Genomic DNA, 19,001 nt, shown 5'->3' with positions numbered 1-19,001 from the left:
TCTCTTCAAATAGAACGTAAGCATCCACGAAACAGGGACTGTTTAGCTTTGTTCACACTTCTACCCCGTACCTAGCACGGATCCACTTGTGGCGTAAATGAGTGAATACTAATAAAGTGAGAAAGGCTCAGAAACCCAGGCTTTGGTGTGAATAGGTCTGGAGATCTCTCTTATACAACAAAAAAAACAGCAGAACAAACGCTCAACTACTGAGAAAAGGCAGCCTGCACGATCCAGCGACAGGTACAAAGAGCTCAAACCCCACAACCAGGGTCTTATCACTTTCTGAGCAGCACTATGAAATCTGTCAAATGCATGGAAACCTTACTCCCTCTGGCTATCCGGTTATACGGTCACTTGTCGATGATGACCAGGTCACACACACACAGCTGTCTTCTGTGGCAGTGGTGGAAACCACTGGGACGACCAGGAGCCTGAGAAGGAGGCCATGCTGCAGGGAGGACAGATTCTTTTGTTTTTGCCTTGACTCACCAATGCCCCTGTCATTAGAAAACACCATGACACTTTCCTGTCAACCTTGGCCAAAGATCCACTTCTCAAGCTGGCTGTGGCTACGCTCTGGGAATCAAGAGGGGATGTGCTTTCCCCAGCAGTACCTGCAGAAAGTCTAGAAAAGCCTGTCGCCTCTGTGTCTGATGCTGGGCCTGAAGCCTGCAGTTCTGGCAAGGAACTGGATGATGGGCGAAGAGTGGCCAGAGACTGAAGACAAACCAGAGGTGCATCTGTCCTTTACAGTCTCCAATCCCCACGATGCAGACAACCTGCAGGATACACCAGAGCCTTCTACACGAACTACACACATACTTGGTCTAAAATTTGGAAAAGCTGAAGGAGGAGCTGGGGAGGCGGGGTGTGGAGCTGGAAAAACTGTGGGCCAGCTGCTATCACATGCCAGCTAGGTGACACCTCATATGAACTGTAGCAGCACCTGCCCTAGATGGACCTTTGGAGCCTTCAAGACAAAACAAAAGAGAAATAACTACTGTTACCTCTTCATCCAAAATCTCATGCAAAGTTTTCTTGTGGTCAAACCTAACCTGGAAACAAAGGGGCAAGGGAATTCCAGGAAATGAAGCGCCTGCCTAGCTAGGCCATTCCAGTCAAAGCCACAGTAGTCTGCAGGCCGGTCACCCGTCTGGCTCTGCCGTCTTGGTTCAGAGCCCACCTCTGCTCTAAGCATGCAAAGGAAGCCTCACCTCATTCCAGGGGAGCAACTTCCATCAACTCACACTGACCTTCATCACTTCTGCAGAACTACCCCGGTGGTATGTCTGCAAGTCAAGGAGTGATGAACACATCCTTAAAAAGCTTTCTGCATCAACTGGAGGTGAAAACTTCCAGGAAGTGCTCTCAGGGCACAGGTACAAAAAAAAAAAAAAAAGAACTGGATGCTGACTGAACTGAAAACTCAGAAGCCTTGTGTGGTCAGGATGAAACTGGCCTGGAATTATCTCAGTCCAAAGAATTGCTCTTCTCGCCTGAAGTAAGCTTCTCAACTGCAGCTTAATCTATCATTAAATCACCTGTAGGCTACAGTTTGAGAACTCTTTTGTTGATTATTGCTGAACTTCGCACAGTGGGCAGTTTCTCCGAATCTCTGTGTTGAGAGTCAAAGTAACTGATTTCTCCAGGATAATGACCACTGACTTGGAATCCCAATGGGTTAAAGCTAAAAGGGGTTATGGCAATCATCGAATCCAACTGCTCCCTTTGGAGGGGAGAATCTGGCCTAAATCATATGTAGCCCGTCAGCGGCAGAGCTAGAAGAATTAGGAGCCAACTCCCTTTTCCTGCCTTCTTTCATGGTGCCCTGCTGCTTATTCAAGGGGTCTTCTAGGAATAGGATAACGATGCCACAGGTTATTTTTGGCATGTTTACTGGTTTCTTTCTTTCTAACTCCGTTTTCAGGTGCATCTTTTAGAGTCTGTCCCTTCAAGCTATCGCTTGCTGTTCTTCTCTTTGTGACTGGTAGCTCCTCTGGATTTGACACATTAGACCTATTCCTGGTTCCCACGGGGAGCTACCCAGAACTCCTTCTGGAATGAGGGCCCTTCCTCTGCTCATTCTCACTCCATCCCCATCTCATGGGAAGAGCCAGAGATTGCCATCAGTGATGGTGCCAAGAACCCAGGCTCTTGCTCCAGGCAGCCACAGTGGCAGGTTCCAGGTTAGAGCCCCGCCTTCCCCAAGGTAAAGTCGCAGGTGCTGAAATGTTAACAGTCCAGTAGGAATTGCAGTATACTACCATTTTGTTCAATTTTTCTGCTTTAATTCTTCATCTAAGGGCAGTGACCACAAATAAGGAATTAATATTTAGTACTCAAGAAAAACATGGCAGTTCCTCTCCTGTATGCTACAAAATCTCCAAGTAAAACTTCAATTTTATAGGTGCTATAAAGGCTAAAATCATGTGACATTCAGGTTGAAAGGCATTACCGACTTGAACTAGCTCAACCTTTCCATTTGTCAGGTGAAGACACTGAAGAACAGGGAGTCAAATGATCTGCCCAAGGGCACACAACTTGTGAGTACCAGACACAGGACTAAAAATCTTAGAATCTGGATTTCCTGTCTGGTATATATATATTTTTTTTCCCTATCACAACATACTGGTAGTCATTTATGATCCATTCCAAATATTTTCATGGATCACTTTAGACGGTTTGCTCAAGAGCTGTTTCAAGACAAAAAAACCGAAAAGCCAAATAAAAGCTAAGAGACAATGTAGCAATCTGTGCCACTTTACGAAGCCAGATGTCCAAGTGCAACTGGGGCGCCCTTTTAGAAAGCAGCTACTCTTCCCCAACTGCCAGAGAGCCAGAGTGTGGGGCTTGGGCATGGGGGGCCACTTGCTGGTCGGAGGAAGGACCTGACTCCAAAGCACAGTGGTACCGGAGGAACCCGAACAATTGTAAACAGCACTGCCAAAGCTGAACTTTCATAAAGGGACTCCGCGATTTCTCAGACTGTGTTACAAGAGACGAAAGAGCAGCATTCTAATTTTTAAAAAGCACATCATTGTTTGCATTCAATGAAACTCCTTTCAAAATCAACTTTCCACATTCCAATTATATTCAACAACATTCTAGCTAACATTTCGGCTGCAATTCAAATTAACTAATGCCCAAAAGAGCCCTAATAGACGTGGTTCTGAGCTCAATTGAATACAATCAAAGCTCATGAAATGAAGGGGGAAATGCTTATTTCATGCAAATTCTGCATATCACTCAAGCTTAATTTTACTGATAATATAAAGGTGGGACATTTTGAACATTACAGTGAATGAAACTTTTAAGCGGTGAGAGTTATTTTATAAAATGCTACCTCTGAAAAGCTGATTGCCAAACAGTATAAAAATGGTTTGAGGCATAAATGCCAAGTTCATTTCTACTTCACTTCTGAGGTAACTATCTTTCAAATCGCAACAGCTGGACTATTTAACACAATCTGGTGAATCAAAGTATAGTTCTTCTCTGGTCTCCCAGTGGGACGTCTGCATTAGTCGGTGGCAGCCATCCAACAAATGACGCACAGCCGGACGGTCTGAACTCTGTTTCATTTACAATAAAAATGAATAAAGCTGCAATCATATTTACCACCCTCCAAGGACAGAAAACGGAAAGATTTAAATTTGTCTTCATAAAGTAGTTTCCTGGGAAAACTCCAAAGAGGAAGTCAGTTTTATATTTTCCCCTTGTGTAAAAATAAGAAGTCTTACTTTGTTTTCGAGGCCCTTTATACAGTTGCTCGGGCAGTGAACAGGAGCAGCTTTACAGCAGAGGTGGTGTTTATTGTTTTTCTCAGACACCCTCTTTTTCAGGAGATTTGAATACACTTGTCCCAAACCGCCCGGAATAGTTTCAGATATCAGGTGAAGCTGTCTGTGTGATCACCGATTTTAATACTTTCAAATATAATGAGAGTAGGGCAAAGCTAAATTCTCTGGGCTTTGTGCACTTTTCAAAACTCCGTGTTAGCTCAAAGAACAGTTTCTCAATTTGGGTCAGCTTCTATCTGATGGAAAAAAAAAAAAAAAAACCAGATACAATTTTAAAGTATGGGGCAAAAAAAAAAAAAATCATTCAACAACAGGATTGCACTGTGGTTTGAAAATCTGACATCAGCTATCAGATGCTGATCTGCCCTGAAGATTAACAAGAATTCCTTCTTAACAGAAGTAACAATGGCTGGGCACAGACGTCTGTGTCCACACGGAGCTGTACTTTCTTTAGTGGAATAAGGGGAGCACGGGGATGTCGGGGCACTGGTTCCATCCCAGACTGTGGGTGTGCCCCCCCAAACTCATCCCACTTCCTTGGATCCTAATGTGCGTTGGACTGGACCATGGACATTCATGGGTCCTGAAAAACCCTGGGGCCCAGGGAGGCTCAGGAACCCGGGGCTGTGCTCACCAGCAAAATCAACACCCTTGAAAGACTGATTTCAGCTCAGGCAAAGATTCTGAAATGTGTGTGATACTTTTCTGGGGCTACTTTTTAAGCTTTTTGTAATTTTCCACAACTTTAAGTCACCGTGAGAAATCCACTTCAGATCCCAGCTATTAAAAGTGAATGTTATTTAAAAGAAGTATTTTAAGAGACATAGTCTTCTACAATATTTACTACGTCTGTACCACTGGCTCCTCAAAAAAGCTCCATGCATAAAATGTGTGCAGTTTTAGGTTTTGAGAACAATATTTATATTTTTTAAGATACTTTTCCTTAAATTTATTTCATTATGTATTTTAAACTCTCTTTTCAGATGGGAAGTCACGAAGAATTCCATGTTGTCACTTTTCATACGGGTATAGGACAAAGTATATTTCAAATGAAATGTGTTCATTGGGTTCCAGAAGTTAAGTCAATTTATTCTTAGATCTGAAATTGCATTTAGGTTTTCGCCGGCTACTTCTGTTTGAATAAATTAAAAACAGCCCCTCGGCACCACCAACCACAAATAAAAAGCAATACCAACACCATAGAAACTATTGAAAGATGCTTTAAAAAAAAAAAAATTGTGAAGTACCGAAGGCAATTTGGTTCTCCCTGCAGAAATGATGCATTTTATGCTAAGTCTCTTAAAATCATAGGTGTTCGCAACTGGAGGCAAATGTTAGGAGGCAATTAAATCTTTGAGAGAACTGAGAGTGACTCAGTAGCATTTTAACAGTCGTTCTGAGGTCTACTCAACAGAATTTTAACACTAGATGTCATACAGCCTCAACAATTAACCTGGGAGAAGTTGTTGACTGTCCTGGTGACTCAGAACACTTGTAAGACAATACTGATGGGGGACCTCTGGTTGGTACACGGAGAACTCCTGGGGCGGGGTGGGAGGAGGAAGAAAAGAAGAAGTGAGGGGATCTCAACTTCCAGAACATCCAGTTGTTCTGCTAATTTTGTTGTTAAGACTTAATTATCCATGTACAGGCACACAAGGAGGTCCTTTGTCGCGGTGCTTTGCCGAGCAGAGCCGCTTCCTGCAGTGTCACTACACAATCCGACAGAACTAAGATTACAGTTGAGGGCACAGCAAATCCTTTAATTGTGTAAGAGCATCAGATTAAGCAGTAACTTCCATGCGGTTCATTCTGCTGGCTAGTAGTCTCTTCTCAGAAACAAATGTTGACTAAGTACAGGGAAGGGGCCCTCCACGCTCCCCTCCACGCTCCCCTCCACGCCATGCATGCACACACGTACGCACGTACACACACACGTACACACACACAGGGAGAGAGAAGAGGAGAGGAGAGGAGAGGAGAGGAGGGTAGGAGGCAATGGTGTGGGACGAAAGAACGGGAAGAAAATCTACCCTTTCCACCACAGGGACTGAAAGAACTCTATTTTCCATTTGAACAAAATGTTGACCCAAACCTCTCTCAAGGAGTAAGTATGTGACCAACCAAATTGATGTCCAGCTGAGATCAACGTTTGAGAGAAGAATTTTATGCCAAGTTTCTCTAAAAGTAAGTTAAGAATTTCAATTTCTATTTGGTAATGTATTTCAAAAGCTCCAATTCTCCGGCTCCAATCCAAAAAAAAAGGCAGTACTTTTCAATTTCATTTTTCTACATGAATTTTGTACTGGAAATAATGACATAAAACTGAGAGACCAGTTAGAGGTCAAATGATGATAAAATCAATCTTACTTTTAATTCAAAACCTGAAAGGCAATTAGGTTTTTTCTTTCATAGAAATGGTTGACTGATCACACTAACCAAGAGACATCTAAAATTTATCTTTTATCAACTACCCTCTGCTATTCAGTTAATGGCTCAAACACGATGAACTTTTATAAAAATAAATCTATGTGGGGACAAAAGACATGTGTATTTAGAGAAACCACAGATCTAGAAATTAAATGCAAATTATAATCAAAATGGTTTCATTGGAAATGGACATTTTTTCTATTGAAATTGAATTCTGGTTATTGCTACATGGGCTTTTTTTTTTTTTTTTTTTTTTTTTTAATTCTTGTAGGGCACAGTGTGGCCTGTTTTGACCTCCCAAACAAAAAAAAAGGCAAGCTAGCTGTCTGTCTCATGGCTAAAAAGTAGAAGAGTCTGATAAAGCTTAGAGTTGTGGGGAGATCTGAGGTTGAAAAGAAGCATAACGAGTGAGAGGAGCGTTAACTGGAAGAGTCTCTGGCAACTGTGGCTTTAACAGTACCTCTGAGAATGAGGGCCAAGGGATGAAGACCCAGCTATGAAATCACTGCGAAGTACACCAATGGCAATGGAACTGGAGTCTACTTTCACATGGGTTCTCCCCCTTGAAGCAAGGTGTTGTAGAAGTAACTAGATGAAACGAAGCCTCTTTGAGGCTGACAGCATTGTCTGATTGACTTAGGAGAGTCAACCTCCTGAAAGTGATTAATAGGAAAAGTACACATGGATGAATAAAAGCTCAATACGGATGAATAGGGCCACCTGTACATGATACTCTTCAGAGAAAGAGAAGCGAGACAGCATGAGCACAAGATCTCACCTTGGGCTCTGCCTGACTGTGATGCCTGACTCTTCTAAGATCTGCTCACCTCTTTCTCCATACTGAAGCCCCACTTGTCCTGCCTGTCTTTATAACAGAGAGGTCCTGAAAATATGACGACCGATGGACACATAGCACAAACTCAAAGGAGCTAAGAGGGAACTGACCAAAGACGGAGAATTCTCAAAAAGGCTATAGAATGTATGTTCTGGATTCACTGGATTCACAGTGATTCACCTTTATGTTACCACATTATGTTACTATTTAGTAAAGCACCTTTTTACTCAATGATTAGTCAGATATTTTCAAGATTTCTGATTTCTGGGGAATGAATTATTCTTTTTTTTAAAGAAAGATTTTGTTTATTTGAGAAGGAGAGTGAGAGAGCATGAGCAGGGGGAGAGTTAGAGAGAAATGCAGATTCCCCACCGAGCAGGGAGCTCCATGCCGGGCTCCCATGCCGGGCTCCATCCCAAAACCCTGGGATCATGGCCTGAGCTGAAGGCAGACACTTAACTGACTGAGCCACCCAGGTGTCCTGAAATAAATTATTCTTCAAAATGCTTGAAAATGTCAAAAAATAAAAAATGTGTAAATGAAATTTATGCCACAGATTCTAAAGTCACTTAGGCTGGTTTTGTGATAGGATAAATTTGCGAAATTTATGAAACCGGCCTTTTACTGGACATTTGACATAAAAAACATTAAAATGATTTCTTTTTTGACTACTCTTTAAGTCTTTGTGCTAATTCAGATTGGCTCCTCTTTTCAGAACTGTTTTACTGGCTAACACTTTCTTCCCTTGGCAAGAGATACTGTAATTGGTGAAGTTAGCCTCAGGCAAACTGGTGAGTGCACAGGGGCAGAGGAGCAGGATGTGTGTGTGTGTGGGGGGGGGCGGAATGGAGGGATTTAAATGCAGCATCACTGCTTCAAATAGAAGACAATCTCTTGATCGCTTTCTTCCCTCCATTCCTCAAGCTCTTCATACGCTCAATTCAGTATGCTACAGTTTAGAAGCATGGGCTCTGGAGGTAGAATGAAACAGGTGCAAATAAAATCTGACCCAATTCTCAATGAAGAACAGAATTTGGGGCCAAGGGTTTGCCTCACTGAGCCTCAGTTTTCACATCTGTAAAATGGAGATGTGCCCAATCTGTACACTTAGAAGAATTAAAATTACACATGAACATACAGGCCTTAATAAATGTTAGCAAAATACAGTAACAATAGCAAAACATCATGGAAGTGAATTCCAAAGTCCAGAACCTCCAAAGTGGAAACTGGTGCCATTACCTATCTATCACCTCATCTATAATCAACATATATATCCTGCCTGGAGAAATTAAAGTACTTCTCTTGGACAGATTATTATAACATGAATACATAATAACACCTATGTTATGAAGAATAACAAAGAATATTAACTTAAAAAAAAAAGTGAAAAAGCACATACAATGGAATGTTGTAGGCTTTTCCCCCTCAAAATGTTTTCCCGGTTTCCTTCAACCTTTATCGATCAAGAACACCAGACTCCTACATTCTATTAATAACAGAGCTAACATGTTTCAGGGACTTCACACAGGTTTAGGACAGAAGACAACTTCACCCATGTCTAGGCATACTGTGTCACATTAAAAAAATATGTATCTGCAATCGTGACAAACTGATGGTTATTTCTAAAAATGGAATTCCCTTTTAAAAGCCAAAGTCATTTGGAAATATATATTGAACGTACAGTGGAGATTAAAATGAGCCATATCATTCTTCACCAAAATAAATAGTGGGACACGGGGTGCTCCTGGGTAGCTCAGTAGGTTAAGCGTCTGACTTCAGCTCAGGTCATGATCTCAGGAGCTCTGCATGGGGCTCACTACTCAGCAGGGAATCTGCTTCTTCCTCTCCCTCCTGTTCTGCCCCTCTCCCTGCTTGTATGTGCGCAAGCGCATGCATGGGCTCTCTCTCTATCTAACATAAATAAAATCCTTAGAAACAAACACTAATACTAACTCCCCTCTAGGGTCAGCTGTTCAATTTGTCTCTAGTATGATCACATATCTCTAATCTAGGCAGGCCTGAAAGCATTTGGAACAACAGGGACAGGGCTAGAGTGAGTATCCTGACCCCCAGGAGTACTTTTCTGAAGGATAACAATCATTTTGATTTATAAATTCAGGTAATGTAGTTTTAAAATTATTTTACATTCTTGGGTTAGTGTGTGTTGGTCAATCTGCATTGAGAGACATGTTGCAAGCAGAAAATATGTGCTTGCCTGTTGTTGCTTATCTTAACTGTGAACATCTTTACTAAGCAACCACATTTATGAGGAATTACTGAGTCAATTCCAGAGCTCGGGGGAGGGGGGGGCGCTTTGGAGAGTACTTAACCTACTTGCCTCAATTTCAGGTAAGAAAAATCACAACAAAAAGAAAACATAACAGAGAAGTTGCATGACCTTCCCAAGGAAACTTGGCCCCACCAGTAACACAGGTGCCTGGTGTCTAAGCTTTGAACTCAGCTCTGGTCCTGGATGATGCAGCAATGGCCTAGCATTCCATTTTAATGTAAGATGGCAAAGGAATTTACTGAAGCACTTTTTATATATTACATAACTCACATGAGAACTCTACGAGATAGGTGTTATCACCCTCATTTAACACATAAGGAAACAGAATCCTGGGCTTAATCACTTGCCTAACGTCATAATGGCCACAAATGGCAAATCCAAGATCAGGACTCTAGTTCATCTGGTGTAGAGAAAGGTCCAGTTCCAGCCACAACCTCATGCTGCTTGCCGCCGCCTCGTGCGCACACGGAAAGGCACGGGCTTTGAAAGCTGATTATACTGTTTCCCTGCTACACTGCTCCCCAGTCTACAGGCTGTTACAGATGAAAACACGAATCATCCTTGTCTTTCTGACCCCATGCAAGCAACACTCAGCCTGTTTCCAGGTATTATAGCTTTCTGAAAGTCATAAAATAGCTATCTTAAAAAAAAATCTGTTATTTGGAAGTTTCTCTATTTGACATTGACCATCCCACCCATGGATTAGCTTAGATCAATGAGTCTTACTATATTTTTTTTTTTTTTTTTTTTTTTTTTTTATTTATTTATTTATTTTTTTTTAATGTGATACTTTTATTTTATTTTATTTTATTTTTTTTTTTCACTTTTCACATATTTCTTCTTTTTTTTTTTTTTTTTTTTATTGGTGTTCAATTTACTAACATACAGAATAACACCCAGTGCCCGTCACCCATTCACTCCCACCCCCCGCCCTCCTCCCCTTCTACCACCCCTAGTTCGTTTCCCAGAGTTAGCAGTCTTTATGTTCTGTCTCCCTTTCTGATATTTCCCACACATGGTCAGATTTTTACTCTCAATCAATAGGAAAGAGCATGAAAGCAAAATCAGGTTTGTTGAATGGTTGGTTATATTATGTTATGTATGTATGTTTGCTTTATTTATTTATTTCCTTATCTATCTTGGCCAACACTTCACCCCTCATAGCATAAAGGAAGACTACTATTATCATTCCTGTTGGAATTATAACTGATCAGAATTAATGAAATTCAAATTCACCATCAGATTTAAGATATTATTACTAGATAATATATACTTATTAGAAATAATTAACAGGACACAAATATTTCTAAAGCTATTATTAAAATAGAAATAATTAGGCTTCCCCAAGTCTTGATTATCTTTTCTTTCCTTTTTCTCCTTTTTTTTTTCTTAAAAAATAAAACGCTTGGTTTACTTAGGCTGATGACAAGAATGTTAATTTTAATTAATCCTTACAATTAAGTATTAAAGAGATCCCTTGCTATCTCCTGAGTCCCTAGGAAATAAATCCATATATCTCTGGCTCTATAATTTACCAGACTGGAGTTACTCAATTACTTAGAATATATACATATGCTGATTTTAGGAATTTATTAAAAGCAAAACCTTTCCAGGAATAGCTTGGTGTTAATAATTTTCTAACTAAGTGAAGATGTTACACATAAAACCCTTTGTTTCTACTCTTTTTAAACCTTTCTTAGGTTTCCAATCTTTCTTGTCCACCTGAGGCCATACAAGTGAGCACAGCTGAATCTTTCCTTTAAAATTGGGTATGCTATTGTCTCTGATACTTTTATCTTGTGTAGGTACAAAGATGCAGAAGTTACATAAAACTGAACTGACTGGAAATGACTCCTAAGCATTAAAAAAAAAAAAAAAGGATATTAAAATAAAGAAGCCAACCACAGAACACACAAAAACCTCCAATATTTAACTTGCGAATGTGTGAGACTTTTGAGTAACAGGGGAAATGCTGGCTGAGTATTCTAGTTGACATTCTGCTGCTTCAGTGCTACTAAAAATGTATTCATCGTTCATTTATTCAAATATTTACAAAATTTCCAGGATTTTCCTAGATGTTTGAGATACACCAGCGGGCAGACAAAAACAAAAACAAAAACAAAACTCCTACTCCTCCTGGTGGAGCTCACATTCTAGCAGGGAAAGAATGGAGGAGGGTGAGGAGAATCAGTTTAGAGGAAGAAGAATTACACTTTTAAATTGGGTGGTCAGTGTAGGCCTTATGGAAAAGATGACATCTGAGAGAAAAGAAATGACGGAGAAAAGTCAGGTGACCACTGGGCAAGGACACATGTGGCAGAGGGGATAGCAAAAGTAAAAAGGTAGAGTGGAATGATACCTGGTCAGAGAGGCCAAAGTAGGAAGGGAGGCAGGGGGGCGGTGGGGCAGGGTGGTAGGGACGGGGGTGTGCATGTGTGTACGTATGCATTTGTGTGTGTGTGAGAGAGAGGAAGAGAGAGAATGAACATACGTACTAGAGGGTACTGTGACTGTAATCTTCCCTTGACCTTGATTCCCCGTCAAGAGCCAAAAATGTCACTAGGCTGAAATATCGTGGTGGTGCAGCCACAGATCAACACAAAGATGCAATTATTATCATAGAGACAGTTTTAAACAACAAAGATAACATTTTGCTTTTTGATTGCTGATCTGATTTCCAAGTGCTCTGACAATCTAGGTCTATGAGATAACACAATGTGGTTGCCTCTACCTTCTGGCCAGTATAACAGAGCAAATTTCTCAGTCAGAGCCAGCCAGAAAACAGCCTCCAAAATAACCCTTCTCATTCCTGGCAGCTAGACCAGTTTTCAAGGAATCCTGATAAATCACATGAGGTTTTACTTTTAAAGCTTAGATGTAACTACGTTAACTTCTTTTACTCAGTAAAAAACTAGGATTAAACATAAATGAACAAAATGAACGAGAATTCTGTGTGTGCCTGTCTGGGAAGTGAATAATTACCAGGTACATACACAAAATACTGGGATTCATTTGGATAGTCTAATTATACTTAAGAAACAGATTTTTCAGAAAGGTACTCTGCTTTGCTAAATGACTGTCAATATGAAAATACATGGCATTAGTTATTTCAGCTAAAGAATGTCAAGAACTGAATAATCAAGCATTGGGTTACAAAGTTTAAAAGTTAATACAGCAGCACAGAGTATTTGTATTAGTGCTTTAAGTAGCTAAATTAAATTGAAATGTGTCTCTTAAGCAGTCATTGAACAAGCAAGATGAGAAATAAATTGAGCTTCACTTAGGCCTTTATGGCATCTAACAACTGTGTCTGTCAACACACGGATCCTTTTCACTGTCAATTCAACACACATTTTGCAGACCTTGGGCCTGCAATTATTTCATTTCCTTTCTTGGAAATGTAATTTCCACTTACTTTTGGAGAATAAAAGACAGACAAAAGGAGGAAGGAGTTGCAGTATTTTCTGATTAAGATTATCTGTATAAAATGGTAAAGGGAAAAATATCTATACGCGCACACTGAAGCATTTCTCAGCAACTAACCTGCCTCAGCCAAATTGCTTTTGTGTCTGGATATTGGTTCAGATGTAGCCAGATTGTTGATGTCAAATTAGGTGTTAAACAAATTTAATAGGAAAGATGAAGAATGAATATAGATCATCTTTCTGTTAGAATTGTTCAAATGACTCCAGTCAAAAGAAAGGAAACTCATGACCGCAAGAGAAAGTGTGCTTTTAATTAAACACAATGAAATGAGATAAAACTGTAAATCAGCAAAGAAGGCCATTCATTCCAAAAGAGAGGGGGGAAAAAAGTTAATAGGGCCAGGGAGAGAAATGCAAGAGCGCAAGAAAATACCAGTTGGCAAAAATAGATCTAAATTGAATTTCAACTTCATTTGTCCAGGCTTCACCTTTTAAACTAAGAAAGGTAGAGCTACAAAAAAGAAAAAAAAGAAAAAAAAAAAGGCTTCTTTCTCTCCTGAGAGAACAGGAAGTCAGAGGTTTTAATTAACCATGATTACAATATTCGGCTGATCTGATTTGTCTCACCTCTTCCTTTTCTTCAAGTGGCAAACCGGTTGACATCCTGGCAAGAGAACTAGAGCAAAACCAGACCAATTTCAAAAAAGGGCCTGCCCTCTGTTATAAAATGAATTGACCCTCCACCAGATCTGTCTGAAACACATTAAACAGCAGGATTAACTCTTTGACAAAGTGCTACTTTCCCAAAGCAAGTCTGGGGAGGTAACTCTTGACACAGTATCTCTTCACTCTCAAGAGAGAGCAGTACTAAGGCACATCTTTAACTCAGGACCAGAAAATCAGGTTCTAAAAACATCCCCTTCAAAGTACATTTCAAAGATCTAGTATCTTCCTTGACTGCTCATAAATCATCAAGAGAGATGATCCAAACATTTAATCCCGAAAGAATGATTAAGGGCCTTGTGATGCTGAATCATTATCATCCAGGGGAATTCTCTGTGTGGAAGAAGAACCTGATTACCAAACCAGTTTGGGGAAGGAATTCTCTTTATGCATATCTGCTCTGGATCAGAAAAAGACCTCTAAGCTAGGAGCCTCAAATCTCAAGTGAGCTCATCAAACAAAGGAAGAAGAGTAGTTATTGGCTAACCCGATCGAAATCTGTCTAAAGAGGAATAAAGCAAAGTAACACACAGTTTAGTCATCACAGATTCTTCTACACACTTAGTAAAGAGCATCATTACTTACTGAAATGTAACCTTGGAACTTGTGCATCCTTCCAATTTACACGACCCTTCACCTGGCTCAGGTGTTGGGGGGGACGGGCTGTTGAATTCTGCCTCCAGAGTTTTCTTGTTCAAGGCTGTTTTTGTTACACTGGATACAGAACCCAACACTGGCATGGATTTGGACTCTGAGGTGGCTAATATCCCGGTTGGACCTTAAAACCAAACACATACCTCAAGTTTAATAATTCTGTGCAATGCTTATTAATATGGTACTGAAAAACAGATTAGCCGAAAATCCCTCAGGAAGTGAGAAGGCCAAGTTTTGTTAAAATTTAGAGAGCATGCTGGAAAATGTTCCTATTAGAAATATGCTCTGTTTGGATGGTACTACTGGCTTTTCAATGCACCAGGACCACGCTGAGAAATTACGTACAGACCTTTAAGAAAGCACAAAACCCCAGGCCACGGTTCCCTCTCTGACCGGAGTCCTTATTAATACCAGGATTGGGAAAATTCTTTTCTTCTCGGAGTATGGCTTTCTGACAGCCCTACTTGAAAAATTTGGCCTCTCAAGAGTTAATTCTTCCCAAAACTCAGCTTTGCGTTTTAAACCGCAAATGGAACAATGTCAAAAGGCTCTTTTTAAAAGGCTCATGAAGGCTTCTTAAGCATTAAACAGCTTTTATGAACATTTTCATTTTAATGTGATTGAGAAGTAAGTGGATTTATTTCCTGTTAAAATACAGACACAGGATTCTAAAAATTAAGTGGCAAAGAGTTTGGCTGTTTACCTTTTGGCCCTTTCTGCTCTTTGGGATAGGACTAAATGACTGTAATAGAGCTCGTTACTGAAATTATTGGCGTACCATCCCAACTCCCGGGCCCTGAAGCGAAGTTCTCTCATTCCTTGGGTTCTACCCTTAGTTAGAAAGACACTACCCCTTGCCAGTAGCTTTTTTCAAAGCAAGACTCCAACATGTCTTTCCTGAAGCCTCAGAAGAAATCTTCATAAAACAAAGAGACTTATGTAATAAGTCATAAATGTACAGATAAAATTAGAAACTTCTAAAAATTCAGCTAGAGGACAACCTTGAAAGGTGCCATTGAAAAAAAGGACAAAACTTGGGAGTCTCTTATTCCTTGAGAAATGTCCGATCATCTCCTAAAATGGAAAGTACTAGTGGGCACAATCCAATTAAATGCTAGCGGATCCCTGGTCATTAATGTTAAGTGCTGGAATGTTACTCTCACATCTGCAGATGCCTGCGTCTGAGGCATTCCAACAGTATAACCCAGCAGCTCCAAAACTGAAGTTCTGATGTCAGAAACCTCCTGAAAGAGGCGCTGGGGAAATGCTCTCCCATTCTGTGGCTGCACCTCCAATGGCCACCCTCCTTGTGGGAGATACAGCCAGACCCTCTATGGCTCCAGGGGAAAGCCTCAGCTCCCCAAAGCTTGCCTTCCTCCTTCAGGTCATCTCCACCAGCTGCATAGACAACCTTGTGACATCACTGAACATCCTGATTCAAAAGACCTCTCCCTCCCACCCAGGATAAGCCTCCTGGTGCCTGGGGATGCAGGAGTAAAGACACAGAGGTGCTGAAAGATCAAGGAAGATCCTGAAAATACAAATAGGAAGTTGAATTCAAGATTTGATTCTGAGCTGCTCTGTTCTGCCCTTGGGTAGTTGCCAACTACAATGCTAGACAGCTTTAAGCAATCTGTCCTTGTAGGAAAGCAGATCTGCTTCTGAAAACACCAACACCTGCTGCTTGTTCTGTAAATGAAGCCAGCCACAAAGGACAGAGAGTGGGTGAGCTGAGCTGGAGCTCTAGTTTTTCTTACATACAAAAAGAAATAAAGAAAAATGCATGATGTTTTAGATTATTATTATTATTATTATTATTATTATTATTATTATTATTACTGTATCCTGCTTAAGCTGTCCAATGTTTTCCAAGAGGCACTTGCTGCTCTTTGAAATGTCGGCCTGGGAGCCTGTAAGTCTTGAAAGTGTCAGTGAGGTTTGATAAGAGAAACCCTAGATAGAAAGTGCTTCGCTGGCCCCTGAGGGAGATACCAACTATCCTGGGATCTGAGGTCTGCAAACCTGGGGCTGCCCCCCACCTCGCCTCTCTTACCATGCTTCCTGTCTCCACCGTGACCTCATATTAGCTTCCTCATAAAGCCTTTGTGTGCAAAAGGAAAAAAAAAATCTCAAGAGATCCAAGTGCACCTGAAGCCATAAACTTATCGAAGTCATCTCTAATTTGCAGCATGCAGCCTGCTAACTTTAGCTTCTTATTCTGCGCTCCTCCCTGAACCCCTCCTGGATTTTCACTGTCATTCCACGACCCTTATAAAAAAGGTTTATTTGGTAAATACCTCTTCCAGTTCTACACTAGAAAAACACTGGTATCATCTAAAAAAAAAAAAAATAGGTATGATTTCTTTTACTAGATGACAGAGTTTGTAAGTTTGTCTCCTCCCCTCATTCCTGCCTTTTCTTTTTTTGCTTTGGCTACTAGGGAGCTCCAAAGAAAGTTTCTACTCAGTTACAGGTCACTCTCCTCAGTATGGTTCTTCTCCACTCTGCCAATTACAGAGTTCTTGTTTCTCTATGCAAATACTGATGATTCTATTGAATATATACCTTATTAGAATATCCCTCAAATGATACATTAAATATTTATAAATTGGTGAAATATAATAAATAAAATGAAAGATTCTCACCATGCCTATACAGTGTGCTCCTGCCTTCTTTCTCCGTTCTTTGAAATATTCAAATTACCATATTGACTAAAATCAAAATGTTTCCTTGTTTCTCCCACTGAAAACTAACTCTGAAATAGTGCTGTACATCTGACCAAGTCCATGAGTGAAGTGACAAGGCTTCCACAGGAACAAAATACAAAATGTGAATGACAGAGAACAAGAACGGGACCCACAGAGTCCTAAACAATAACGATGGCTGTATGACTCCTTCAAGGATGCAATGCTGGAAGAAGTGACTGTCACAAAATGAATAATGATTCATTGTGGAGGCTGGTAAATGCTTATAAAGCAATTCTAAGGAAAAAAAATCTCTTAGAGCACCCCTTAATTTTCCTGAGAGGTGATTATTTTTGGGGGGAAGGAATTCTTCTAGGATATTAACAGCAGAATTTCCAGACCAAATTAAAAACTGAATGGCTGATTTTTTTTTTTAAGGAGAAAACTAAAGTTTCATCTTTTTATAATAAAAGTTTGGTTGGTATTATGCTGCTCCTAATATAAGAAACCAATTCACTAAATTGAGTAAAATCCCTATGTGGAAGCTAGAGCCTGATTAACAAACACCTACATCCCTCCTATTCTAGCAACTTAAACTTGGTAAACATGACTCAGTGCAAATTTAAATGGTTACAATGGACCAAATGGAGTTGACTGAATTGAGTCTAGAAGATTCAGCCCATTAGCTACGGCCTGGTTAATTTTACTTTAGAGTAGTTTTTCAAAGCTAGCCTCCTGGCCACAAGGGAAAAACCTCATACGGTTTCCACTAATTCCCGTGACCAAGCTGGTGGGGGGAAAAAAAAACAAAAACAAAAACAAAAACAAACCAGAAGACATGCAAAGTTAGTTCTGAGGTCTAATCCATGCACATCATGACACAAATGCAGACTCTCAGCTCCAGACTTGCTCAGACGGTCATTTATAGCTGGTGACAGAGCTGAAATTTCTCATTCGCCTGGTTCACAGGCAGAGACGATGAACAGAACGCACACACAAAGGATAAAGCCGGTGCCTCTGCATTTGTAACCGATGCGTAAGTACTACTCTTATTACTAAATCACTGCATGCTGACTTTGTGCCATGCACACTACCAAGCACTTTTCTTACGCTGATTTATTCCATCCTTAGGATAATCCTATGAGGTAGTGCTTTTGCTACCCTCATTTCACAGGCAAAGAAACTGAGGCACAGAGAGGTTGAGCCATTTAAGGGCAAGCTGCTTGGAGAAGGCAGGGCAAGGATTCAAAGTCACATGGTCTGGCTCCAGAGCCTGTACTCAGTGCTACACCATTGCCAGGGCTCCTGAATGTCTGTACTTGGTGGCATCTTGCCTTAAGCAAGCCCAATCTCTAAGACCTTGATTACCTGCAAATAGAGAAATACATAAACAGACATACCAATGAACTAAGATACAGAAGTTCTTATGAGATATCCATGAGTGCCTTTGCCAACCCAATACTTCTCACTCACATTAAAAAAAATTTAGTAATTTTAAGAGATCGTTTTCATGTTAGCACGGAACTTAAAGGCAGATGTCTCAGAGAGGAAGGGTAGAACTGTGGAGAATTCAAACCGGCTTACTACTGCTATCTGCTTCTGCTGTCACCTTTCTGCGACGCAAAATTCTTTCTAACTCAGTTTCACTGTTTTCTGTGTCAAGGGATTTTAAGCTTCTTGAACTAGTGGATTTGTTAAGTGTCCCCTAAAGTGAAAACAAAACAAAAACAAAAACAAAAAGGTTAATGTCTTAATACAATATGCAAAAGAATATTAAAAACCAAATCAGCAAAACATTACCAGAATTTGAATGGAATTAGGAAATAGAATGAATTTGCTGTATATATATACATATATATATATGTATATATATATACACACACACACAATATATATATACACACACATTATTTTTTAATGTGTGTGTCTTTGACAACACATAGTGTTGGATCATTTAAGAAGATGCTACTGAGGATGTAAGACGTTAGCTTTCACACCAAAAGGACAATACGAGAACATCTCTCGATGACTAACTATGAAATTCGGTGGTAGGAAGGTACTTGCGCATTGACGGTTAAGATGCTGATGTGTTGGTCGATCTCGTGGAGAAGAGAAGAATATATTGAACTCACCTTAGAAGGTTTTCTTGATACAGCAGCC

The 19,001-nt window shown here is 40.3% G+C and overlaps 1 protein-coding gene across 3 annotated transcripts in view; it reads right to left on the bottom strand.

Moving 5' to 3' along the window:
- SHTN1 (shootin 1) overlaps positions 1 to 19,001 on the bottom strand; it is a 96,922-nt gene that overhangs the window by 2,996 nt on the left and 74,925 nt on the right. For all 3 annotated transcript variants that reach the window (XM_077877493.1, XM_077877494.1, XM_077877495.1), the window contains 2 exons: positions 18,426 to 18,546; positions 14,089 to 14,281 (listed from right to left, as the gene is read on the bottom strand). In XM_077877493.1, coding sequence (XP_077733619.1) covers positions 14,089 to 14,281; positions 18,426 to 18,546 — 314 coding nt within the window. The remainder of the gene's footprint in view (positions 1 to 14,088; positions 14,282 to 18,425; positions 18,547 to 19,001) is intronic.

This window comes from Canis aureus, chromosome 29, assembly GCF_053574225.1.
Source record: "Canis aureus isolate CA01 chromosome 29, VMU_Caureus_v.1.0, whole genome shotgun sequence".
Taxonomy (NCBI): domain Eukaryota; kingdom Metazoa; phylum Chordata; class Mammalia; order Carnivora; family Canidae; genus Canis; species Canis aureus.
The sequence above is the reverse complement of the archived record's forward strand: the minus strand, read 5'-3'. Positions and strand labels throughout refer to the sequence as shown.